General features: G+C 48.3%; 3 protein-coding genes across 3 annotated transcripts; 2 read left to right on the top strand and 1 right to left on the bottom strand.

Annotated features, from left to right (window-relative positions):
- Window positions 1–1323: 1323 nt before the first annotated feature.
- Window positions 1324–3572, top strand: LOC109785374 (uncharacterized). Its single transcript, XM_020343972.4, has one exon. It carries the CDS (start codon window positions 1369–1371, stop codon window positions 3316–3318), a length of 1950 nt encoding a protein of 649 aa, XP_020199561.1. The 5' UTR covers window positions 1324–1368; the 3' UTR covers window positions 3319–3572.
- Window positions 3573–12186: 8614 nt separating this feature from the next.
- Window positions 12187–14969, top strand: LOC109785375 (ACT domain-containing protein ACR8). The gene is made up of 4 exons (XM_020343974.4): window positions 12187–12720; window positions 12801–13629; window positions 14077–14181; window positions 14346–14969. The coding sequence occupies exons 1-4, from the start codon at window positions 12659–12661 to the stop codon at window positions 14706–14708; spliced, it is 1359 nt and encodes a 452-aa protein (XP_020199563.1). The 5' UTR covers window positions 12187–12658; the 3' UTR covers window positions 14709–14969.
- A 3099-nt stretch (window positions 14970–18068) lies between these two features.
- Window positions 18069–24413, bottom strand: LOC109785376 (autophagy-related protein 9). The gene is made up of 10 exons (XM_020343975.4): window positions 24074–24413; window positions 22789–23419; window positions 22368–22688; window positions 21337–21559; window positions 20944–21123; window positions 20653–20859; window positions 20173–20250; window positions 20026–20096; window positions 19817–19927; window positions 18069–19186 (listed from the first exon to the last, which is right to left on the bottom strand). Exons 2-10 carry the CDS (start codon window positions 23361–23363, stop codon window positions 18289–18291), a joined length of 2664 nt encoding a protein of 887 aa, XP_020199564.1. The 5' UTR covers window positions 23364–23419; window positions 24074–24413; the 3' UTR covers window positions 18069–18288.
- Between the last annotated feature and the right edge of the window lie 960 nt (window positions 24414–25373).

The raw sequence follows: 25373 nt of genomic DNA, 5'->3' as shown, positions 1-25373 counted from the left end.
ATCAATAATATCCGACAGATGTGGATTATCCGCTATTTTTTGCGAATTATCCGGTGTTATTAAATAGGATTATCCGATAAATTTGGTCCAATTGACATGCCCAAACACCCGATTAGACCACTGATTAGAATCACCACATATAAATATCATATAACCCTAAACCTAATAACAGTGTCGTATGACTGTACACATAACATGTACGTACAAGCATAGCCAATAGACTTGAGAACACGTAATGTACAAGCTCACTTACCTAATAGTATATAACATATTTTGTTATGAACCAGAGAACACTATGAACCTATGATGGCTAATGTCTTGCTTGGTGCAACGTGTAAGTTATTAATTTCATTGATCAATAAAATGGATTGGTTACTTATATATTGCTCTTCTTTGCATAGATCGTGATAGATAGTATGGAAAAGATGTACATAGATTTTTTTATCCGTTTTCGGTCCGAATCTGCCCCGCTTCTCTCCGAATCCGTAGTCCAATATAATCCGTATTTGAATCCGCATCCGGTCATTATCTAATCCGATCCGAATCCGACAAAAAAATGTGGTAAAGGATATGGTAAAGGCATTATCCGATCCGATCCGATCCGTTTACACCCCTAGCTGCACACCGTTGTCGTGCAAAGTCCAACGGCGGCGACAGGCGGCAAAGAGCTCACCAGAGACGATGGACTGAAGTGAAGGTACAATTCATGCTATTGCTTCACGTGTGAAATTGAGATAGCTAGTCTGTGAAATGGATTTTTTTTCGCTAGTCTGTGAAATGGATTTTTTTATTACTTGAGTGAATTTAGCATCGGAGCAAGTAGATGTTTCGGTGGCCTGAAATTTTCACGTGCCCGGGGCGTCTGTGTCAAAAGTGGATTTGGCACCGATTTTGGCCCAGGGCCTTAATAGTAGTATACGATAGAGACTGGCACATGGGTTATGAGAAGGGACCCAGTGACCAGAGACCGTACAAAATCCAAAATCCAGCGAACTACCGGCCCCATCAGTAGGCTTCCATACCGGTAGACCACCAGCGAGAGTAGAGAGACGCATAGGTATGGCCCGCCTGCAGTGTTCCTATGGTATCTTTAGACGAGTCGTCCCTCTCCGAACAGCCGAGCAGAGCCAGTACCAAGAAAAAGTAACTCAAACCAAACCCACCAGAGTCACTGACAGAAGGGCTCAGTTCACGCGTCCCACGATTGGGCCCAGCTGCGGTGGCACAAGCTCACAGAGTCCCGGCGACGCGCAGCCGATAACATAACAACCGGAGACTAGAGGCAGATATATATATAACGAACAGCAGGCGCAGTGAAATTGGAAGAGGAAAGCGAATTCCCCCAGAAAATAAAAAAAATCCGCGGATATGCCGAAGACCTCCTCGTCGCCTTCCCCCACCGTCGCCCCCATGAATCCCCTCCCCTCCTCCTCCTCCTACCTCAAATCCCACCACCCGCCGGACCCGGACCCCGGCTCCCCGAACCCCAGCCCCTGCAGCTACCTCCTCCACGTCGACGCCGACGACGAGGCGCTGATCCAAATCCCCGGCGGCCCGAACCCTAGCCCGGGGGGGCCCGTCGCCTCCTCGCTCGCGCTGCCGCCCGTCGACCCGACGCCGCACATCTCCTCGCAGTTCTACACCTTCACCGCCGCCTCGCACGCGCTCATGCTGCGCTGCATCCTCGCCGGCCGCCCCGCCGTCGCCGAGGAGGTCCGCGCCGCCACCTCCCCCTCCGTGCTCGCCTCGTGGCGGGCGGTCTGGAAGGACCGGAACGAGGACACCGCCTACCTCACCGCGTGGAAGCGCATCCAGGACAAGCTCGCCGCCTCGGCCGACGGCCACCACCTCCACTTCAAGTCCAACCCCGCGCAGCGCGTCTCCCATGTCGGCCAGTGGCTGGACATAGTCTCGGAGGCGCACGCGGACCCGGACCTGCTCCGCCACCTCGGCCTCAAGGACACCGTCGAGCGTATCAGGCAGGCCTGGACTGTAGGAGCCAAATTCTATGGTATTCCCGAATCATTTGTCAGGGTATGTGTTGCTGCCTGCCCTGTTTGTAAGGCTGCACCTGCTGGACAGCCCGATTCTGCTATCTCGTCGCCAGGACGAGGTAAGCGGCGCCGCAGGTTTGAATATACAGAGACGCTGGATGTGCCTGCACGAGACGTGCCACGCCGGCTACAGCAGTTGGCTGCCAAGCACAAGGTGGTCCTCTGTATTAGGCAGAAGTATATAAGGTATAAGCCATTCATGGCCGAGGTGAAGGATTATGCATGCCATCGTGCTGGAGTGCCAACTTCAAGTAGTGGAAATACTGTGTCCTCTTCAGCCAGCGCCTCTGAGGCGAAGAAGCCACGGGGGCTGAAGCGGGAGCCATACCAATCCAAGAGGTGTGGCTGTGGGTTCCGTATCAGGGCTATTGTGCCCATAGCCAATTATAATGAGAAAGACAAGAGTTTTGTATATCAAGAAGAGGGCACTGCAGTGTTCAAGCTTTACGCCGTGCACTCTGGTCATGAGCCCGGGCCACTTGATGGCAGTGCTCGGATTGTTCACAGGTTAGTTGGGCATCAGGGAACATTTGAGTTCGATCCAGATATTTATGATGTCAACGAGGAAGGTGAGCCTAGCTTTACGATTAAGGGGGATGTAGATGTTGACATTGATGACTCGCATCAGGCAGTCTTGCAGCAAGTCCGGGATCTCAGAGCAGAGGTGGTCTCCCTAGAAGGGAAGGTGGCTAAGATGCACCCAGAGCTATTGGGTTCTCTTTCCAATGAGCTATCTGAGGTGTTGCACAGGATTAGGAAGTTTAATTTGGATGGCAACACTTACCAGCCAGAGGAGACATTGATGATGGGCAATGATGTCGGGGGATGGGCGACTGGTGATGTGTCGCACCACTTAGATCATCACGATGGTGCATTCTGCAAGGAGGATGACATGCTTGATGATGATGATACTGATTTTGGTTCAAGCCTTGGGCCCATCGTCTCATGGGATAGAATGGCAGCAGAGTGTGAGGACAGGAAGATGCTAATGGGTGATAGCCCAAAGTGTGATAAGTGGATGCTGAAGGAGAATGTTGGTGACTTTGATGAAAAGAGTATTCTTAACTGTGGGGATGAAGATGGTGGCGAGGATTCCAAGATTATTAAGCCATTGATGCATGATGACACTATGGTAACTGATTCAAGTTTGTTAGGCATACAAATAGACGGATTCTACTCTGGGCCCAAGTGGTATGATTCACCTGTAGGTTTAGATTCCAGTGGCGATGCAGGAGATGTCAGTTTTAGACATGGACTTGTGTGAGATTTGTGATTCACCCCTGATTCCAGGAACGTCTTGTAAATTCTGTATGCTAGAATGTCATAAGCTTGCACCAATTTAATGTAGTGTCTGTAGGTGGAGCTTCAAAGTAACCTATCTTCCCTGATATATACAGGCTGATTAATTCAACCTTCTTAACTTGTCTATAGTGCCGCTGTTGATTACTGTCTTCTTTCTAGACAGTTGAACATTGGTTCTGTTCTTAAAGTTTTTAATCATAGTATTTTACTATCTTATTATTGTACTTTCGAGCATTAACTTAATCTATGTTCTTGTGCGTGCACATGTGTGGAATTTGGCGCGCTACATCAGTAGCAGGACAATCTGTGTTATTACTACGCAAGTTGCATCATTCTCATCGTTGCTTCTTAGTTGCATCCAGTGTATTAATATTTAATTGATAACTTTAACTAAAGTGATCCTACCACTTAGTCGTTCATTTTTGCTTTGTTTGCAATGTTGCCTATTGTTAATGCAACAGCTAAAGAAACTGAACCTGATATGATATGCTGTTGCTTATGCATTATGTAAGATACGCATACTGAAAATTCCAGAGTTCTTGTTTGGTTTAATTTATTGTAACCTCAGCCTTTCTGTGTGAGGTGGATGTTGCTTCCCTATGCATTGATTTATGGCTGACTGGTTGGTGTTTACTGTGAGAATGGATATTCCTCATCTTATGGTCACATAAGCATCATTACTTGCATAAACAAAATTGGTATCTTATTCAAACATTGTAAAGACAGGAAGGGTTTTAATGCCTGTCTGGCAACCAGTATATTTTCATGTATTCACATAATTCTTGGAACATTATGGGCAGCTAAAATCATTGATCATGCTCAGGAAAATGATTATTAGTGCTAGATGTCATAATTCTGGGCAGCTAAAATCATTGATCATGCTCAGGAAAATGATTATTAGTGCTAGATGTCATAATTCTGGGCAGCTAAAATCGTTCATGCTCAGTGATTAACAGTGCTAAAAATTCTAGGGAAATTTTTGATATACATTCAGTATGTTGCTTTACAATAAAATGTTTCAGGGGAGGTTTTCTGCATACATTTACTCTTTTGAATGTGAAACCATGGTACATATGCAAATGGTGTGCCCGAGTATAACTACTGCATATCATCCAAATCCTGTGTCATTCAACACCATCGGACACAACAAATTATGAAGAGAATGTTGTTACTTTGCTGGATTGTATTTTGGGATCAGTTGAACACCATCATTTTCTTGGCTACACATGTGTGATTTTGCTGGTGATTTACCAGTGGCATTTTTGAACTGACCATTTATTCATAAGCATACATACAGGTCTGTCATCAATTTTTTAGATGTGCCTGTCTCTTTTCTGCTTATCTACGCTTATTGGCATCAGATGGCACACCGTCAGCTTGAGGTTAGAAGAACTCATATTAGTCTGTGTCCTCCATTTTGTGGCACTCTATATATACGAAAATATGTGCAGGTCAGCAAGTCATCACTGTTCACAATTTGGATGAAATGAATATCAGAAACAGGTCACATTTGAAGTTTCCTTGGACTCTTTAGTACAAGCGACCTAGCCATATCCAATGGGATAGCGGGAATTACTCTGACATATAGAATAGAAAGAATATTGACCTGGAATTACTCTCTTTTGTAGAACTGCAAGGCATTTTGTTCCCAGGTAACTGATGCTGAACGAACATCTGGAGATTGTTTCAAAGTGATATGTTCTATGCTAGAAATCGAGCAACTTTCCTACATCTTGGATTCATGCAGTGCTGAAATTTATTCCAGGTAATAAGCAGTGGCAATATCTGAAACATGGCTTCTAGAGATATTATTTCTGTAGTAATGTGAAGTCATCCTACCTGAAATTTGGCAATTCTTATTTACTCGTTACCACTTAAGGAATCATTGTTTACAGCCTGACCAACAAAATTAAGTGGAGGTTACTGAATGAGTTAATATTTGCATACCTATTTAACTAAATAGGTTATCCTTTTGTTTTTCTCCGTTATCGATAATATTCAAGTTTGTTGCGGACCTATCAAAGTTATGTTTTTTGAATACCCATGTTGTGTTTGTTGTAGGGAGGTTAGTTTATGCCATTTTGTGTTCATGAGATTGCTGACATGCATTGTTAGCCTGATTTGATCCATTTGGTCGCTTTGTGGAATGGGCTGCTTATAGGATCAACTAGTTCCTCATTTTCTTGTTAAGCTTGAGGGATGAAACGTCTAGTCTGTTATTATGCTACTGATTAGGTAACAGTACTCGTTAGGTAATTATGCTACTGATTGAGATATGCCTTATCTGTAACGTGGGATCGGGAACATCTAGTCTTTGCACCTCGCTTGTTTGTTCTGCTTGTGAGCAGCGTCTGCCCTTCCTGGAAGGGCCTACGAAAAAGTTGGAAGTGATGCCGGTAACCTGACAGCCTGCTGTTCCTTTTGCCTCTCAAGTTCATCATTGATTGGCGGAGGACGACGTTAGATCACCGCAATGCACTGGCCACTGATTTGAGTGCTTCGATGCCTGTCCATCGGGTAAAAAGTCACATTTGGTTCAGGATTTGACATACCATTTGTTCGCACTAGGCACTTGGCACTTGGCAGCCCTATCTGATGGTGTAGCTCATTTAGCTGGGACCAATTGTGTCCCATTCATCCAGCAATCTGTAGCTCTCAGAGCCGCTGATTGGGGTGTGTACTCAGTAATCACATGGTGATCTGCATACCAGTGGACGCCGACTCCACGAGGTTGTGCCGCCGGCCCCTGATGAACCCTTCCTTCTCCGTTGTCAGTGTGCATAGTCGCCACCCACCCTGGGCGAGTTGTAACCACCCACCACTCAACAGTTTTTAGCCTTCAGAATAGAACGATGGTTGGTGCATGCACATGTACTCCTGGGGCAGTCCCATGTTAACAGTTGACGCCGAGCAGTCCAATCAGCGCCTTGATCCATCCCAGGGCAACAACTGTGCACTAGGATATTTCCGACGATCGGATCTTCACAGGGAAATTGAACCCCAGTTTATCTGTATATATCGCTCTCAAGCCAACCTGGACAGTTGTAGCTCTGCAGTGAGAGTCGGTTGAGGTGAAACCGAGAGCCAGAGCTTTCTCAGGAGGTGTACGATAAGTGACTACCATGGTGTATGGCCACCTGCACATCCGCATCAAGGGTCATCGCCGTCGCGTTCCTGGCCATGTGCATTGCCTCTGCGGGCTGCGGCCGCCGCCGGTGACAAGGACGACCTGACGGCATCGTCTTAAGTCCTGCAGCGGCCCTATCTAGAACGCCGGGACCGCCGGCTTCGATTCCTTCACCCGGTGCTCCAGTGGCTGCTTTTCGTAGCCGGGTTCACCGGACCAGCGCGAGGCGGCTTGCGAGCACGAATGCGCCGACGATACCCGGATGTACCCACGGCGGTTCTTGCAGTGAGCCTCGGACGAGTTCGGTTCATCGTGTTCGCTTGGCGTTGAGATCTCAAGCACTGTTGTGTCTGCCTAGCTTTGTGTGATTGTGTCCCTCCCTCTGCGCTGTCGTTGTGTTTTGGTCTTTGGTGCTACCATGCTTGTGCACTGTTCCAGGTGTTGAAGGTAGCCCTGTCTTTGCGCGTAGTCATCGTTCCTTTTTGCGTCACATTGCCTATGTACTGTTCAATTTGTGACTTGAATCTAGCATTAGCGAATAAAACTTCAGAGATCAACCCACAAGACGTCTTAATTCGTGTACTAGTAGCAGTATTCTATACTAGGTTGCTGATGAACTTAGAAAGTCTAAACTTGTACAAATGATCCAAGGCACAGGCCAAGTTTTTGTTTCGTTTTCTGACAGTAGGCCAAGTTTCTTCAGAGGGCTTCTTTTTTCTTTTCTTCAGAGGGCTTCTTTATATGGAAAGAAAGCTGGAAACGTCCCTTAAAATTCAGTGGGCACTGACTGTACTCTCACAAGACCAATTTTTTTTCCAAAAGACAGCACAGGCGCGCACACCTCGAGTATCAGTTGACTCCAACTCCATCCATGCAAGCGGCGTCTCCATTCCAACCTCTAGATCAAGAATTGACGGTTGAATGTAACGATCCGTAGCCTCATATGCATCGCCATGTCATGAATCGCATCATCCCATGGTGCCTCCATCTACTGCTCAGGTCCATCGTCTACCTACGGCTGCCATGACAAGTTGACAACCACTGACTGCGGTGGTGGTCCTGTCGATACTTCTCTTTGCGGTTGCAGTTGCAGCGGCCGGTGGCGGTGGCGCCGATTGAGCCGCCGCCGACGGCGATTGGTTCATCTCTCCTAGACCACCACTAGTACTCTACAAGTATTCAGACGAGGCCGTGGTCCCTCCTAGCTAGTTGATGTTGATTCAGGTAATGTAGTATCTTTGCACCTGCCTGCTTTATGTTTAGGGTCCTCCGTCAGTTCCATGTGTTCAGATTGTGCACTCCGCAACTTGCTTTGAAGGACCAGCGTGATGCAACAGGCTAAGGATGTGGGCTTCGTCCACCGATTACATGTCCTATACGGTGTGCTTTTTGCATGCCGCGCCATTTCATCGTGCCGTGAAATGACCGCTTGATTTAGTCTCCCTGAAATCTAATCAAGTCGATATCTAAGGGTTTGTATGCTTCCTTCTCTTTTTCCTGATTACCTGAGTTGCGTCTGCCTCTTGTGAAATGGCGCACTTCCTACGCTCTCTGTTCAAACGATGCGCAATTTGGCATCCGGCGAGTGGAGTATCAACCGCAAAGTAACAGCGGGCCCGGAGTGCGGAACTAATCGGCAGGCATCAAAACGTAAATGATGCAAGTTTGCAAGAAAAGGTACTACACGTTTCCCATGATCTTGGGGATCCATCCGACCCGATCTCACTTAGTACACCTAGATTCATTCCCATCGCATTCACTTTGCTAAAACAGTTTACAAAGTTGACCTCATGCCAGCATCATTAGCTTAGTTGCTGGCCGAATGATGAATAAAGGGCGCAACGCTAATGCTAATGCTCCCAGGCCAGATAGAAGAAATTCTGCAGACTTTTGCGGCTAGTTGGTTCAGAGAATGAATGAAGGAATGAAAGGATGAATCCGTCGTGAGCTGGAGCAGACATATTCCCAAGCGCATTGGCCCAGCTATCCCAGTCTTTTTTTTTTTGAGGGATAGCTATCCCAGTCGAATCGGCGTGAATCGCGTTGGCCCAACTAACCCGATGGAATCAACGTGAATCGAGTTGGCCTGCCAGCCCGCGCGTGTCTTTCACTTCACTACTCCTCGGCTCCCGCGCTTTTCTGCCTGGATTCGATGCGAATCCATCCATCCAGCGGCATCAGAATCGGTTCGAGAAAATGTTCTCTCTCGCCTGGATGCGCCACGTGCCATGCGATCCATGCCTAACTTGCATAACGATCTTAACAAGCTTTTAACCACTGCCGCTCGTCATCAACCAGTCAAGCAGATACGTGCATTGCGCATCTGTACAACGAGTCGATCACAAAATTAGGCCAGTTTGGTGAGCAAACAATTTACCAACTCCGTGCGCGTGCGGTAACTCTGACGCACCACTCCACCTGGTTCTCCATCACCGAGGAGCGGCCGTCCTTTTTACCTTTGGGTAAAACCCAAGTCTGCGAAAGCGGGTCAAGCAGCACCGTTGGCCCAGCTGGCCGACCGTTACCGCCTAACCGAAAGCGAGCACGAATCGTATCTCGTGCTAAACACTGCAAGCCTGCAACTAATCTTTCTCTAATCAGAGCATCGATCCGCGGAATGTGCCACTTTCACTCGGCTCGCCAATCTTAATAATAAGCTACTCCCTCCGTTCTAAAATAAATAACTCAACTTTGTAATAACTTTAATTCAAAATAGATGACTCAACTTCATACTAACTTTAGTCATCTAGATGTGCCCTAGTTATTGCACATCTAAATGAGTGAATCAAGCATAAAGAGAAAAAGAAAAAAAAGAAAAAGAGAATATCCACACGAATCTCAACGTAAGATCAATAATATAGAATTTAGATGTGCAATATTTATGGCACATCTAGATATGCTTTAACAAAACTGATAATCTAATTGTATTTGGCAGCTGAGGCCCGTGACTTGCAGAGCAGAGCTGGACCCAAGTCGGCTTTACGTCGCCATCCTCCTAGATCGCGGAGGATCCCCGCGCCGCGCATGCTTATCCCAGAATAATTAGCCATCAGGCACGTATCCCATTCCTTAATCACATACTACTAACCATGGTGTTTTGCTCAGTAAACTAATCCGAAGGACGAATTTTGTGTGATCGTGACGTGCTTACGTTCTCCGACAATCAGCGTACGCGATCCACTATCTAAAACGCCCCTCACATGCGCGGCCTCCCGACCGGAGACGCCGAGCCGGAAGTGCCGGAGATGCACGACGGCCGCCTACCTGCCGTCCAGTCCAGCAGTCGCTGTTGGTTTCCTCCGCCGCCCACCACCCTCGTTTTTACCGCCTCCGCCGCCGCACGCGGCCTCTTCCCCGACGAAACCGCCCGCCATTCCGGCCGTTGTTTCCTGCGCCGCTCTGCTCCGATCGTGCGCGCACCTCGGTTTTGCGCCGCCCGTCCCAAACTCCCAGCCGGAGCCGGTGGCGTCACATGCCGCGCGGCGCGCACGCACATGCCGCGCCTCCTCTGGTGCCGGCTCACGTGACCGCTTTGGCGGGTCGACACGCGCCTGCCCTCGTCCCCAGAGCGCGGCACATGCAGGGGGCGAGCTGCCCCATGTGTCCGTACGGGAGCCCCGAGGCTGGCCAATCCGCCAGCGGCGCAGCGTGCGCGCACTGCGCTGCACGTCGCTGTACGTACGCACACCTCCACACTGCTCGATCCAGTAGCGTAGTAGCGGTGGCACCGTGTGGTGTGGGACGGGAGCTGTTGGAACGAAAAGTCGTTGCCCGCGCCAGCCAGTGGCCGAGCGCGATCTGTTTGTTCCAGCGTATGTAGGGTACGTACTCCTACGTGGGTGAGAGCGATTGGTTTGCTCGCTAAATTATCGACCTGTGCTGAAAATGGAGAGGACGAGGTGGTCGGCGATCGGGCCCGGAGTAGCATAATGGCGTAGGACGGTGATTCATTTGGTCGCCCGTCCGTCCGCCGCGAGTTTATCAGGCAGACAGACGGCACAAGTAGGTCATTGCAGCCAAGTTGGCTCACGATGGGCCAGTAGAATTTCGGTGTGGGGCTCACGCGCGCTATACTTGCATCTAGAAGTAGTAGTAGGTTGTCCAGCGGGCACACTATCATTTCTTATCCACGGCATTGGTCCAATAAATAACGCTGGGTACTCCAGATGACGAACACTTTCCGTTCCGCTCTCGGCGATCTCGTCTTATCATCATCAACTAGTGCTGCTGCCTCCACTTTGGGCAATTAACCTGCCAAGGGGGGTACGTGCACGCGCAAGAGCTTATCTTGGCAACTTCTCACGCCAGCAACCAAAGCCTGGAGCCAGCATGCGTGTTCACATGACCACACCACACACCTGTTTACGTCGCTAGAAAGGAAGCGCATTCCAGATCTATTATGGCATTACCAAACAACAATGGAAAATGAGCCTTCAAAAGTAAAATAAAATAACACCGCACGAACAGGCCACATGTTATGTTTTTAGGTTTTCGCACCTACTCTACTTGGTTGAGAGATTCATAACCTTGTACTAGCACTGCTGCCAACGACTGTCTTGAAAAGGAGCTGCGCAGGGCCAGCGAAAGCTTTGCAGGAAATTAGCATGTGTGGAAAGGACGATGCATAATTTCTAGAGAAAAAGTCTACCAGATCTCCCCTAACCACTCTGCAATAAATGTGGCAACGCCCGTCACAGCTAAGAAACCGCGATCAAGGTAGTAAAAAGTCACTCAATTAATCAACCTGGCATTCTGGCCTGGATGTTCTGTTTCTGTTCTTTGAACTGCGAGTGGCATAGCCCACGTTATTAAATTACAAATGCATCGGGATAATAATTTCTTAAAACTCTGACGGTGGCCGAAAAACAAGCAGATTTTTCTACTGATCGGGTGAACCTTCCTGGGCGCGACGGCTTATAGAGAAGGGGAAAAAAGGGTCGAGCAGGTTCCAGGAGATGGTTAGCTTGGATGACAAGCAAGAAGATGGAGGCGGTGGCACGGACCCGTCGGCGACACGTCTGAACAGATGGGCGCGTGACGGGGCCACGGTTCGGTGGAGGTGGACCAGCCGCGGCACGTATGGGCGCGAGCCGTGGCAAGGGATTGGTGTGAATGAGCTCCTCGCGTGGGTCGTCCTTTCTGGACGCGGTTGTTGACCCGGGTCGGTGCCGGTGCCGCTGCGTGCGAAGGCCGCGGCTTTCCTTTTCCCTCCCGTAGAGAGCAACGCCGATGAAAGCTGCCTTTTGCCCTGCGTGCGTTGCGTTGCGTTGATGCTTGTAGCCCCCCCCAAAAAAAAGGATCTGAAAGAAATGTAAAGACGAAGATAAGGTGGATGTGTGTGTAGCTTGCCATGCTTGTGAAGCTACTCTACATAGCGGATGGAATGGAATGGGGACGGGTCAGCATTTCGGCGAAGGTTCAGTCAGGCGTTCAATGTTTTCGGTCTATTCTTCGATGACGATGTCTCGGGAAAAAGCAGTCAAGCACGTAAGAGTAACTCATAATCCTCTGTCACGATTAGACTAATACTACTACCGGAGGCGAGCAGAGTAGAGTAGTCTGGAGCAGCAAAGCAAAGTTGCACCCAGACGCAAGAAAGAATCTGAAAAGGTGCGCGCGCGCGTACGTGGTGACTGGTGGCAGCCACGCACGGGCCACTCGCCCGTGCCTGCCTCTTCCCACGCCCTTGTCAGTCACTCGGTCGGTCGGTCGGGATTTCCTACAAAAGCTCCCCACACGCCGCACCCTCCCTCCTCTGTTTTTCATCCGCAGTCGCTAGTCCAAGTCCAACCCCGAGTGCCCGCGAATTCCATTCCATTTGCCCGGTCCGTCCGTCCTCGGCAGCGACCGCGGTTTGACTCCGGGAACCAAAACCAAAATCCACGCCTGGAATCGCGAGGATTTGGTTTGGTTTGGTTTGGTTTGGGGGGCTCGATTTTCTCCGCCCGTTTTAGCCGACGCTGACCGAGACAACACCGGCCCTCCCCACACAAAACCGACTGCCCGCGCCGCGATCGGCACACCGGCGCCCAAAACCCACCGTCTCCGTCCCCGCACCCGATTTTGAACCGCCCACCCAACCCAAACCTTCCTCCTCCCCTTTGGAAGGGTGGGGGAAAAGAAAGCAAGGAAGGAAACGGAAGCGGCGAGCGCGGCGATCCATCGGGCTCCGGCCATGGAGCGGTGCCATCCCTCCGAGGTGTACGAGCTCTTCGTCCGGCACATGAACACCCCGAGGTAAGGACGCGGTTCTTGATTCTTGCGCTCGTTCCCCGGTCGATTTCGAGCGGTTTGTTGAGCGTTTGTGCGGGGTGCAGGGTGGTGGTGGACAACGGGGTGTGCGACACGGCGACGCTGGTGCAGGTGCACAGCGCGCGGAAGCACGGCGTGCTGCTGGAGGCCGTGGCCGCGCTGTCGGACCACGGCGTCTGCGTCCGGAAGGGGTACATCTCCTCCGACGACGGCCGGTGGTTCATGGACGTCTTCCACGTCACCGACGCCGCGGGCTGCAAGGTCGCCGACGCCGACAAGCTGCTCGTCCGGCTCGAGTCCTCGCTCGCCGCCGCAGCGGCCGCGGCCGACGCATTGCCGCGCCCGGCGGGGTGCGACTCGCCCGCCAAGGAGGCGCTCTGCCTGCTCGAGCTCATCGGCGTCGACCGCCCGGGTCTCCTCTCGGAGGTGTTCGCCGTGCTGCACGACCTGCGCTGCAGCACCGTGGACGCCAAGGCGTGGACGCACGGCGGCCGCGTCGCCGCCCTGGTGTTCGTCCGCGACGAGGACACCGGCGCGCCCATCCACGACGCGGCCCGGATCAGGCGCATCGAATCCCGGCTCAGGCACGTCCTCCGCGGCGGCGCGCGCGGCGCGAGGACGGTCCTGCTCGACGCGGCGGCGGTGGGCAACCTGGACCGGAGGCTCCACCAGCTGCTGAGCGAGGACAGGGAGGCCGACCGCCGCGCCCCCGCGGAGGGGCCGACGGCGACGGCGGTGGCGGTGCAGGAGTGGGGGGAAAGGGGGTACTCGGTGGTGACCGTGAGCTGCCGCGACCGGCCGAAGCTGCTGTTCGACGTCGTCTGCACCTTGACGGACCTGGACTACGTGGTGTACCACGGCACCTTCGACACCGACGGCGATCACGCGCAGCAGGTGAGGCTTCTCGCAGTTTCTTGTTCAATCGATCCACAGGATTTTTCCTTCTAGAACAGCTTGTGTGCCCTGTATTTCCGGGAGCTTTAAATTCCCCTCTTGATAGTTCTTGGCTCGGGCTTCCTAGACGTTTCTTTGCCCTTCCATCGATCTGTCCCCATTGATTACCTGCTTAATTCAATTTTACTACAGTTCTTATGGTTGGCTCCAAACTAGTCTGAGCGGGCAAAAAGTTCAAATGGGATCAGCTTTTCCCTGTCGTGAAATGGGATTAAGTTTCACCTCAATCACATCACCCTAGTAGGAATATCTCGTAAAATTGCGATTATTATCATATGATTAACTTAAGACCCTGTCGAAATGATCATCTCCTGCAAGAAAGAATTCAGATTACTACATGTAGTAATTGCTATGATCTGATTTCCGTTTGCTTTGGCTTGGGCGCAGGAGTTCTACATCCGGCGGCTGGACGGGCGGGCGATCAGCTCGGAGGGCGAGAGGCAGCGGGTGATCCAACGCCTGCAAGCGGCGATCGAGAGGCGCGCGTCCGAGGTACGTCCTAATTGAATATCTCCTTTCCTTGCCCTCCATGCCACGCCACCCTGGACAAAAAAGCACCCGATCCCCCACCAAGGAGTCCCTTTCCGCCCAACTTTCCACTTGAGCGCCATGTGTTCGGCCGAATACCTCGCCGACTAACCCGATCCTCTTCACAGGGCGTGAGGCTGGAGCTGCGCATCTCCGACCGGCGCGGGCTGCTGGCCTACGTGACGCGCGTGTTCCGGGAGAACAGCCTCTCGGTCACGCACGCCGAGATCACCACCCGGGGCGACATGGCGGTGAACGTCTTCCACGTCACCGACGTGGCCGGCCGCCCCGCCGACCCCAAGACCATCGACGAGGTCATCCACGGGGTCGGCACCGAGAGCCTCCGGGTGGACGAGGAGCGGTGGCCCCGCCTGTGCTCGACGGAGGGGGACGCCGGCGGCGGCGGCGGCGCAGGCGCCGGCCTGTTCTCGCTCGGCAGCCTGGTGAAGAAGAATCTCTACAACCTTGGGCTGATCAGATCCTGCTCCTGAAGGACCGGAGGAGGAGGACGCGTGTCGGACGGAATGCTTGTGTGAATACGGGACGGTACAGGGGCTAGTTTGTAAATTAAGTAGGTCTTCTTTTCTTTTCTAGGTCTAGCGGTTACGTGTACATAGCAGACACGAGGAAGTTGCTGGTGGGTCATGTATGTACGTATGTTCCGCTTACGTGCAAGTAGACAAATAGACCGATGTAAATAGGGTTGTACATACTACTAGTATGATGATATACTAGTGCTTTAGTTCCTTGTACCGGCTGTTTTAGACGTGCACAAATCAAGTAAATTAAGCTGCCGGTATCGTAAAAAAAGACATCTAGATTAAATACCTGAAAAATCATACTTTGTCCCAGAGAGGTACCCGCGCATATAAACTTTGTCGAGTTGTATAATGATTAAAGTTGTGTGTTGGACACTACTTCAAAGCATATGTTTTTCTTTTGGGAAAATTCAAAATAAACGTTTAGGCCTCTTTGATTCACATCATTCTAAAAAGTACAGTATTAGATAAAAATGTAGTAATTGTGTATAAAAACAAAGGATTGGAGGATATAAATAAATTGCAAGCTTGGGTGTTTCGTTCACAGGAATAGAAAAACAAAAAGGTCATAATAAATAGGGTCAAATCAAAATTAAACAACACGAGAAGGTGCAAACAGAGTCGAATCAGAATCGAACCACATGAAAATACATAATTAGCATGTTATCATGGCACTAAGATCTCAGTCTCGTTATTCATCGTATGGATTTAAAAAGAGGTCTAAGTTTTCTCTCTGAAACTTAGACCAAAGGAAAATTTCCTTTGCTACATCCTTTTAAGGCCTTAAAGGTGATGGAGATTTCATTTTTCATACTGTGCCAGGGAGCTGCTATGTTTGCAGGTGCTTATTAGCCTAGAACAGAGTTTTTTTTTTTTTGAATTGAGGGGCATGCCCCCGATTTCATTTCATTGCATGAAAGGAAACCAATAAAACAGATCAAGTATTCTTCAGATCTCATCCAGCCCCCAGATGTCCTACCATGACATCCAAGCATCAGCAACTAGACAACCAAGAGAATAAAGCTTGCAACTAAAAAAACTCCACACTTATAAAAAATGCACACCCAGGTGAGAGGTAACCACACATGGCTCCTCTTCCCCACCCATCGCCACATACTCTTCAGGGAGGACAGAAGTTCAGCTAACAGTACAGACATAATTACTTTCCGATATCAAGACGTTTCACCTCCCATGGGCGCCCATCCTCTGCTCTTGTTGAAGAAACCGTTCGCAACATCAACCAGCAGTGCTGCGACGGCCCGCAACATCTGTTGCCCTTCTTTTCTCTGTAGACCAGTCCAGTAAGACATCCAACAAGATATTTGAAAGAACAACACACTAGGGTCATGAGGATAAACATGATGAAATATAGCAGCATTTCTAGCTTTCCACAAAGTCCAAAACACCGCAGAAACACCCACTGCTATTGTTTGCCTACTATTCTTAGGAGCCTAGAACAGAGCTAGCCATGCATAAGCAAACAACTCGTGCCGTACCCTGAATCTGAAAAGCATCCCAGTGGAATCGCGTATATATATGCTACCCCTCATATGATACGTAACCGGACATTTCAAACTGCATTGACGACGCAACATTTCCATGGTGCTGCCATGTGTCAAAACAAGAAAACCTATAAAAACCCAAACGTCACAAACCGGCATTATGAAAGTCCAAATGTAGGCCAAAAGGAAGATTAATCAACGCAGTATGACGATCGATTCGACACGATTTTGTTTTGTTTGAACTTTGCAGCCACCGATCATCCACCGTGACAAGAAACCCTGCAGAAAAGTTCATTTCTCTACCCAGCAGCGATTCATTCGTTGAGTTTTAGTATCAACCCATAGAATAGAAAAGCACTTGACTTGGCCACAGGCGCGCTACAAAATCGACTTGCGGCAGGCCAGTGATCCACGAGGCGTCCATGCGTGACATCTGAGATCAGGCTCACGACCCTGTCTGTCCCCGGAAAAAGAAACATACCAGCCAGCCGACCACGTATGCAACCGTTTCGTGTCTCGCTTTCACGAGAATTTTCGCCATTCGCATCGGTCTCAAAGCAAGGCACCAACAATTACTTGTATAACCAACACACACAAAGGCCGTGGAATTCTTTGTGGCGAGCGAGGACGCCGACGCTCGCCCGAAACCAGCCAAGCCAGATGATGCAGAAGAAGCAGAGGGATCTGATGGAGAGTGGATGCCAAAGGGCCCAACCACCACCGACCTACCGCCCCAACCGCCGTTGATCGAACCAGAAGCACGCTTGGCACAGTAGTAGTACCGACGAGACGATACGCCCGCGATTGCTTTCGGGGCAGCTGCGAACTGGGCGACGAAAAGGACCGGTTAACAGAGAAGTTTATTTCGCCGCTCGAGATCTGAGATGGCGTTGGTTTTGGTTTGGTTGGTTTGGTGGGGGCGAGCCGTTGGTTTCCTCGTCACCCGATCGGATCCGGGCGAGGACGACCGGTGGTTGCGGCGTCCGTCGGTCCACGCGGAGCAAAACGTGCGGGAAATTACAGCCACCTTGTGTGTGGTAGCATGAGCGAGGAAATGGGTTTGGCACGTCGGCAGCCATCGTTACCGTTTAATTAATCAATCAACCACAAGTTGACAACTGGGTGAAAGGCCTCTCTGCAAATTGCGATGGATCGTACCACTGTCATGGTTGGTTACCAACTCAAAAAATGTAAAATCGTGGTTGGTTACCATCAGCGGATTGCATTGGTAGAATTGAGTGAATAGGCCTGCTCATTACACACTGGATTAAAAAAAAGGATATGTAAATCCGGATCGTGTGTTAGGGGAAACCGTTCGTACTAGGAACGGGTGGCATTGAGTGGCAGTGTCGAGGGGCTCCTGGCGTCGTGTCGGCCCAGATCTGAAGCGGCCCGGCATGTCTATCAGCTTGTCCAGCTGCAGGGGTTTTGGTCTCGACCGGATACTTGGTGCACATGTTGCGTATGCAACCTGCTTTCGCCTACCTACTATCTAGGCGGCGAGGACGACGCCATTGCTGGCTTCGATTTCGACAAGGATGCTGAGGCCGCTCGCTTCTCGTCTGGCCCTCAAGAAGAGTGTACTCCAGAACCTACTACCAATTAATTCCCGGAGGCCTTCAAAATGACAGCTCCACAACTCATGTGCCTTGCCAGGACGGGATCATGGCAGCATGAGCAACATTTATACTGATTATGTGGTAGCTAATGATAAACCGTCTCGGGAAAGTATGTTGGGTAGCGGATTGATTTGGCCTAGCACAGCCAACTTGTGAGGAAGTATCATACCAGACAGATGCACTGCGTGCTATGAAAGAATGGTTCTTCCCCAACCCACTAAAGCGGGGCTGGACAAGGGCATTATATATACAGGGCCGTAACCGATCTGTAGTAGGTATGTACAAAAGAATTTGTGGCCATTTGCCAGCTTATCATGAAGTGATGAAGGCGTGGTTCACACAACCAGTTACGACAGCGCACGAGCAAAGCATCAACTATTTTTGTCAGTTTTTTTTTCTCCTTTTTCGAGCCTACACTGGGTCACTGCTTCGAGGTATTATCCTTACGGGAAGGCCAGCTGGCATGCTGTCGTACGCATCAGCTGCTGCGCCGGGTCGTTCATCGGTGAAATGAAGACCCAGCCCATCCTCGATGTAGGAGTCGTCCATATACCTCGTCTTGGACAAGGCTTGGGGATTTCTCCAGCTCCTGGTGCTGCTGCTTCTGTTGTCGCCCTGCTCCAGATCACCCTCGCTTCCCTCTGATATATCGTCACTGTGATGGCTGGAATGACAGTCATTGCCTGCCATATTATGATATCCAAATGCTGGAGGCTCGAGAAAACTGCCTTGCGGATCATGGGAAGATGCAGGGGCCTGGTTCCACCAGTTGTTGACTGTGGAACTGTCTTCGTTACCGTTCTGCTTTGTAGGAGCATGCCGGAACAAAGTGCTTGATGTAGATGCTCCCATATGACTCTGAACCCTTCCGTACAGATCAGAGTAATAATCCTCATCTTCTTCAATTTCAGATGTTTCCCTTGCTAGTTGACTAGTGTTCTGACCAGCCTCGAGGGATGCTTCGTCAAAATGGGGAGCTTCAGTTCTATCCACGCGTGGTGAATGCCGCATGTAATACCAATCCAGAATATATGGGTGAATTCTTTGATCTGTGTCCAGCAATCCTAAGGGATCCAAATTATAACCAGCAGGTGGGAAGGCCTCTGCATGGTTACGGATAATACTTGGGAGCAGTTGATGGAAGATATCATCCCTTTGACCTGTACTATCCACAAAGCCTGATGCTTCCATTGCCTGATACTGCGCAACAGCTTGTTGACGTATTTGTCTTTCCTTGAACTTCTGTAGGTTATGTAAGAACTGTTTGCCGTCTGCACTTGATGCCAATGATGGATAAACATTCTGGAAACTGCAAGCAATTATGTAATACTGTTAGACTTCAATCTTGTTGTTTCTGTTGGTGTTAATGTGTGTCAGTGTGAATGGATGTCTAGTAGTTAGGAAAAAGTGAATGGTAGCTTCGAAAATCACAGGATCAGTGCTATCTATACCTCTGCATTGTCCCACTACAACCATAAGGTAACACCAACAAAATAACAGCGTTTTTTTTGGGGTAATACTAACAGAATGATAACATGGTTGCAAGATATACAAGATTAAAAATTACTTCCTCCGTCCCATAATATAGGACGTTTTTGCAGTTTAAATTGAACTGCAAAAACGTCTTACATTATGGGACAGAGTAGTAGTATATCATGTCTTAGGAGAAAAGCGCACTCTGCTATATTGAATTGCCTCAAATTTAACTAAGTGTTGAAAACACACACTGTTTTAACAAGTTAGCTAACATTTTCCATATTTTGCACAAGTTAGACAGATTGTTATTTTTTAAAGGATCATCATCTTCTGAGAATGGGACAGCAGAGGAAATACATACTTCCAAGAAAATAACTCCTTAAATACACCATTTTTTGGCGGGAAACTACTTAAGTACACCAAGCTAGTAAGAAGCATGTGAAGTACTTGAAAGATAATTTACCTTAAGAATGATTTCTCCATTTTCCCTTGGGAGCTCCTCAGGTTTTTAGGTGCATCAAATGGAGAACCATAGTTCCTATTGCCATGTCTTCTGAAGTCGAACAAGCTTAAACTATTGAAACACAGCAAAGCAATGATGTTAAGTGTTGCACTGCCTCAACAAAGATAGATGGTCGGAACATAAATTACGAAGAGACTTCAGCAACTGACCTGCATACATCTCCCACTCCATCTACATAAATTGTGAAGTCCGATATGAAGTGCAGAATGTCATCAACACGCTGTAAATTTATAAGAACTCACAGCTGTTACAAAACTGTAGAGAAACACATTCATCGAGCTAGTTCAGACCATTACCTTTGGTACCTCAAAAATGAGCAAGTAAGGAGTGATGAAAATGGACGCCATCTCTTCTAATAGCATTACTATGGTATACTGCATTCACAATATAACAAGACACTTCTCAGAGCTTATAATAGAAAAGACAAAACACATAGCCAATACAGACATATCCTGGACCTCAACCACTGACGAAAATCTAATGCAAATGGCAGATGATATCTAGGAAGCAAACCACTTCGCTGAGTCCTGTTAATCTGAACACCAAAACTAACCTTTTTTATGCATCAATCTTTAACTGAAAGAGATGTATAAAAACTTGAAAGTTCAACATTGTCATATCTCTATCGGGAAAAAATGCCATTTATATATTCACCTATTAATCAATTTAACTGTCCCATGCTAGAAAAAAAACTTTTAACTATTTTTATTATCAAAAGCCAGATGCCACATGAGTATTATCTGAATCAAAACAGCACTATAGCTGAATTCAGGTACCTGAAATAGTGTTTCAAATTCTTTCCGAACCAGTTCATTGCTCTCTTTACCACGCCACCGCTTCGGCATGTAATGGGTTTGCTGGACAACGAGGCACATAGCACCTTCTGGGTCAATTACTTGAAGCTCATCAGCCACTACTTTTCGACTTATAGCTGCTATTGTTCCAAAAACAATAGTATACCAGAATAGATTCCTTCCGAAAATCTTCAAAAGTTATGGATGTGAAATTTTAGAAGGTGCATAAAATGCATGTAAGAGAAAGACAGAAGGTGCTGACAAAGAACTTACATGACCCTCAAGGATGGATTCGCCCAGAAATCCCATAATTATAAGAGCACCAGCCAAACCACCAGAAACAAAAGATACAAATTTTGCTATGATAGAAATTAGTGGCGTAGGAAATTGCTTCAAGTAATTCAACGAATGCACAGCACTGTTGTTCATCCTATGTCTGAAGAAATGGTCTACCTGAAATTATTGTAAGCAGTTGAGTTTTAGAGACAACGAAGGTAAAAAGAATAGTATATATAGCCCTCAACAGACAAGTTGCTTGCAGCTAATATGAGGCTTGTTAGCCACATAAATCATGAAAATAAGAGGCAAATGATGTCAAACATTCAATTAAATCAGTCAATAGTAGTAGTGGTGACTAGAATTAATGAGTTATGCATGAGAAGCTACCTCATTATACTCCCTGAAAATCCACCTTGATAAATTTGACCATCTTCTGGATGATGCTGTACTGGGATGATTATAAATTTCTTCAGCATGCCTCAGAATGAGGTACACCAATGGGAAAATTACAAGGCAGGGCGACAGGATCAACATTGCAATGCCAACAAATACAAGTCGTTTTTTCAATGCAGCTGGGCTTGCTAGAAAATCTTTTCGAACGCAGAATTTACTGCAAAGCAAAGGATACAGGTACTCAGTGCAAGTAACTAAAGTTCGCCAATAGAGAAAACTCCGTTAACCAAACAAAATCTATGGAGCCGTCCAAAAGCAATGTGTGGGTTCTTGCTAAGCTTCACAGTGGATGACATGCACACTGGAAGCTGCGGAAATATCATGAGTACATATGCATCTGTAGCCTGTAGGTGCTAACATCTAAGGCAATGTATCCTATGCATCGTGACCACTTGCTGCATCCTTGTATCCCCTCAATCCAAGCCTTATCCTTGCACAAGGGGACGGATAAATACACAACAGGAATATGATGCATAGGATGCTGTCACACGAGCTGCTGGGTGAGATCTGAACCAGTGAATAGAAGTTGGATTCATCATAATTACTACATGATTGACAAATAATTGACCTAAATAAATAAGGTATTGTGTAACTGGTTATCTAGAAAATTATCTGTAAAGCAATAAAGCTTGGACTATATGCTGCATCAGCAACTACATATTTGGTAGCCGGTAACCAATTATCGTACTATTTGCAGTGAATGGCAAATATCAAGGTTTAGACAGTATATATGGCTTAGTTGAGCAGGCAGTGGCTTAACAGCTTACATGGACTGATGAAGGGTGTTTCTTGCCTGAGCTTATATAAAAAGCAGGAGCACAGTGTAGAAAAGCAAATACAAGCATGATCAACCAGATAGTGAAAATAATTTTAGCCGAACAGATAGTATTGTGATAGTTATTACTCGTTCAAATAAACACATAAAGAGTAATCAATGCTTAAAAATACTGAAGTACCAAGTTTACCTGTCAAACATACTCTGGAAGATGCACCAATTTAAGGTCCATTCTAGGGCTTTTGGAAGTATCACATGATTTCTCCTGTCATGTACATGAGATTTGACAGTTGGACCAGCACCAGGAAGCCAAGGACGAATTGGAAATGAGATAATGCCTTTATTCACCATCCCTATCAAGTAATTTTCTTTCCTCATTATTCTCATGATAATATCATGCTCCGAGAGATCCCTAACAACACAGAGTTTTTTAGACTTTTGTAGCAGGACAACCTTCTCGATTATTCTGGGCCATGATATCGTCTGGATCTCAAGATCTGTAATCTTAAGGCTACGAAAGAAAAACAAGGGTTAAGTTATAAATTGTTGTGGGCTATAACACACACACACACACACACACACACATGCATGTGCGGCAAGCTGAATATTACCTATTATAGTAGAAGTCACGTGCATTCAGTGTACTTTTCAGTTGTACAAAGAACTTGAGGAAGTTGATAAGTCCATATGTTACCAATATAATCATTGATCCAACAGTGACCATTTTAGGAAATGTAAAGGGTACTAATGGATTATGCTTGATGGCTGCCATCAGATCACATGGTTTTTCTCCAGACTCAAGTGCCTCCACACCACATTTCAAGTGGCCGATGGCATTCCAATCAACATATAAAAAGAAGAACCCAATACAGCACACCGTGAACAGTACATTAAGGATCTCTATTATCCATTTGGTAATGATACACCTTAGTCCCTTTGTGCAGAAATATTCATAAAGCCTTTCGAAGAAAATATCCAGGTCAGGGATCGGTTCTTCCTTGACGCCTTCACCATCGAGAAGCCTAGATGGGCTCTCACTTCCAGAACTTGGCAATCTTCGGTAGTCCGACAACTCAATTTCAGGTGGAATGTCAATGAGCAGTTGTGCTGATAATGGTGATTCTCTTCTCCAAGGCCACTTAAATAACGTTTGTGAATTTGTGTCCTTCGAAGGGAAGGACATCATTCATGAAAAGGAAAGCCAATGCCAATTGGAATCCTTGCCATGCCACAGGAAATGACCTAGAAAGAGAGCGAAGAGGATGTTAATGACTCACATTTTGAGTAACACCAGTCTCCTGAAGATCTACAGGCTACGGGTATGGTAAATCGAAGAAACTGAAGTAATGTCATACGCAGGCAATATTTTCCCCACCTGGACAAACCCAAGGGCAAGCTCTGAAGAAGCTTAATAAGGCAAGTATATTGGAAAAACATTCCAACACAGTGAACATATAAGCATCAAACAGTTTGGCGCAAATCAAATTAACCAACGTTAAGCTTACAAACACCGATCAGCAACCATATGCTGCCAAACTAAGGAATCAACCGCCGCCAAGAGGCCCAGCGTAATTGCACCATCTCCTCCCACGTATTCTTTGTTATCATCAGCGGAGCAATCCGGTTCCCCGCACCTCAAGGTCGGCAGCTAAACAACACGTTTGAGCTAACTTGTAGCAAAATCCCTACAGCACAGCGCCCGAACCACCATATAAAGCATGATCATCACAACCACTAAAGCTTTCCCCCGGCCAACAGCAAACACCCAAACCTAGATCAACTGGCTTGCCAGAGCTCGGTTTAATCTCATAATAAATCGTAATAAAATAAAATAAATAAATAGAAAAAGAGTCGTGAGCGGATAAGAGAGAGGGAGGGGCGGAGTCCAGCACCGACCTGATGGGCACCGGCGGGCGCCGGCGCGCCGGCGCGACGAAGGGCGGGTTGCGTGAGGAGGCGGCGGCGGCGGGGGGGCGAGGGTTTCGCGGGAGGAGGAGGTGACTTGCGGTGGACTGCGGCTCGTCTGGTTGGGAAGGGGAATCGGACGCACGGGGGGAAGACGATGAGAGGGGGAAGACGGAGGCGGTGCGTTTCGGGAGAAGAGACGTGACGGGATCGGGGGATGGAAGGAATCGTACGGGAAGGGGATAATAATTTGTTCGTTTCCTTTATCCGGGGTTTTCCCTTTGCTCTGCGTCGCGCTGGTCGCCGAGTTGATTGGGAATCGTAATGTCTTGCGTACAGAGAATTGACGGTCTGGTTAAACTATCGGCACACGCGCAAAGCACGTTTCAGGTTCCAGCTAGGGGGCCGACCCTGATCGAGGGTGACCCTACCATTCATCAACCGACAGCGACCCTTCATGAGCGGTCGGTGCTCGTCTTCTGCTTGAACTCTGCCGGCACGGTCGATAAGTGTTGGGTGAAGTCCAAGGGCATTGGGATGCACTCAAGCTTCGGGGCCCTGCAGAAGTGAGTTGGACCATTGACGGTGCCTTGGACTCGGGGGTACTAACTTAGTCGGCTCGTAGTCCTCGGGCTGGGCTAGTGGGCCCTCATTCCCACTAAGGAGGACTTCGGAAGCTACACGCCTGGACGCGATCAAGACTGTATCTGCCGAAGACTTGATGTATACTCGAAGACATCTTCTACCGCCTCCATGCGATCCCCTTGGATACCGACCAAGTAACTCTAGATACCCTAACTAGTGTGTATATAAGCCAAGGGGTTTAGCCCGTAGAGGGGACCGAATCACGACTACATTCACCTGGCCCTAGAGTTAGAACACAACTTACGATCTCGATGTAGATCAAGCTTTACTTGATACATCTCCATCAATATAAACAAGAGCATGATGTAGGATTTTACCTCCATCAAGAGGGCCCGAACCTGGGTAGACATCGTCTCCTTTGTTCCTGTTACCACCGATCCGAGATCCACAGCTCAGGACCCCCTACCCTGAGGTCTCCCGGATTTCACACCGACACTGGTGCTTTCATTGGGAGTTCCGCTGTGTGATCAACAGAGGGATCGATGGCTCATTTGCAGATCAATTGCGACACCGGCTACGGGAACGTATACGTCTTCGGCCAGCTTTTCGTGTTCAGTAGCATGATCTTTTGCGCTGACTCGGCGGGCCATCAGGCCTCCGTCGAGAACTATGCCTCAGATCAGATCATGACTTTCGGAGGCTTAGA

This window comes from Aegilops tauschii, chromosome 4, assembly GCF_002575655.3.
Source record: "Aegilops tauschii subsp. strangulata cultivar AL8/78 chromosome 4, Aet v6.0, whole genome shotgun sequence".
NCBI lineage: Eukaryota > Viridiplantae > Streptophyta > Magnoliopsida > Poales > Poaceae > Aegilops > Aegilops tauschii.
Note: the sequence above shows the minus strand (reverse complement) of the source record. Positions and strands in the feature narration are given on the sequence as shown.

What these genes read in the sequence shown, in the direction of transcription:
- LOC109785374 (XM_020343972.4), top strand. Translation starts at nt 1,369, where the DNA reads ATGCCGAAGACCTCCTCGTCGCCTTCCCCCACCGTCGCCCCCATGAAT.
- LOC109785375 (XM_020343974.4), top strand. Translation starts at nt 12,659, where the DNA reads ATGGAGCGGTGCCATCCCTCCGAGGTGTACGAGCTCTTCGTCCGGCAC. An exon ending in CGGCACATGAACACCCCGAG is followed by an intron (nt 12,721 to 12,800) that starts GTAAGGACGCGG and finishes TGCGGGGTGCAG; the next exon opens with GGTGGTGGTGGACAACGGGG. An exon ending in TCGAGAGGCGCGCGTCCGAG is followed by an intron (nt 14,182 to 14,345) that starts GTACGTCCTAAT and finishes TCCTCTTCACAG; the next exon opens with GGCGTGAGGCTGGAGCTGCG.
- LOC109785376 (XM_020343975.4), bottom strand. Translation starts at nt 23,363, where the DNA reads ATGATGTCCTTCCCTTCGAAGGACACAAATTCACAAACGTTATTTAAG. An exon ending in CGTGACTTCTACTATAATAG is followed by an intron (nt 22,689 to 22,788) that starts GTAATATTCAGC and finishes TTTCTTTCGTAG; the next exon opens with CCTTAAGATTACAGATCTTG. An exon ending in GGAGTGGGAGATGTATGCAG is followed by an intron (nt 19,928 to 20,025) that starts GTCAGTTGCTGA and finishes GTGTTTCAATAG; the next exon opens with TTTAAGCTTGTTCGACTTCA.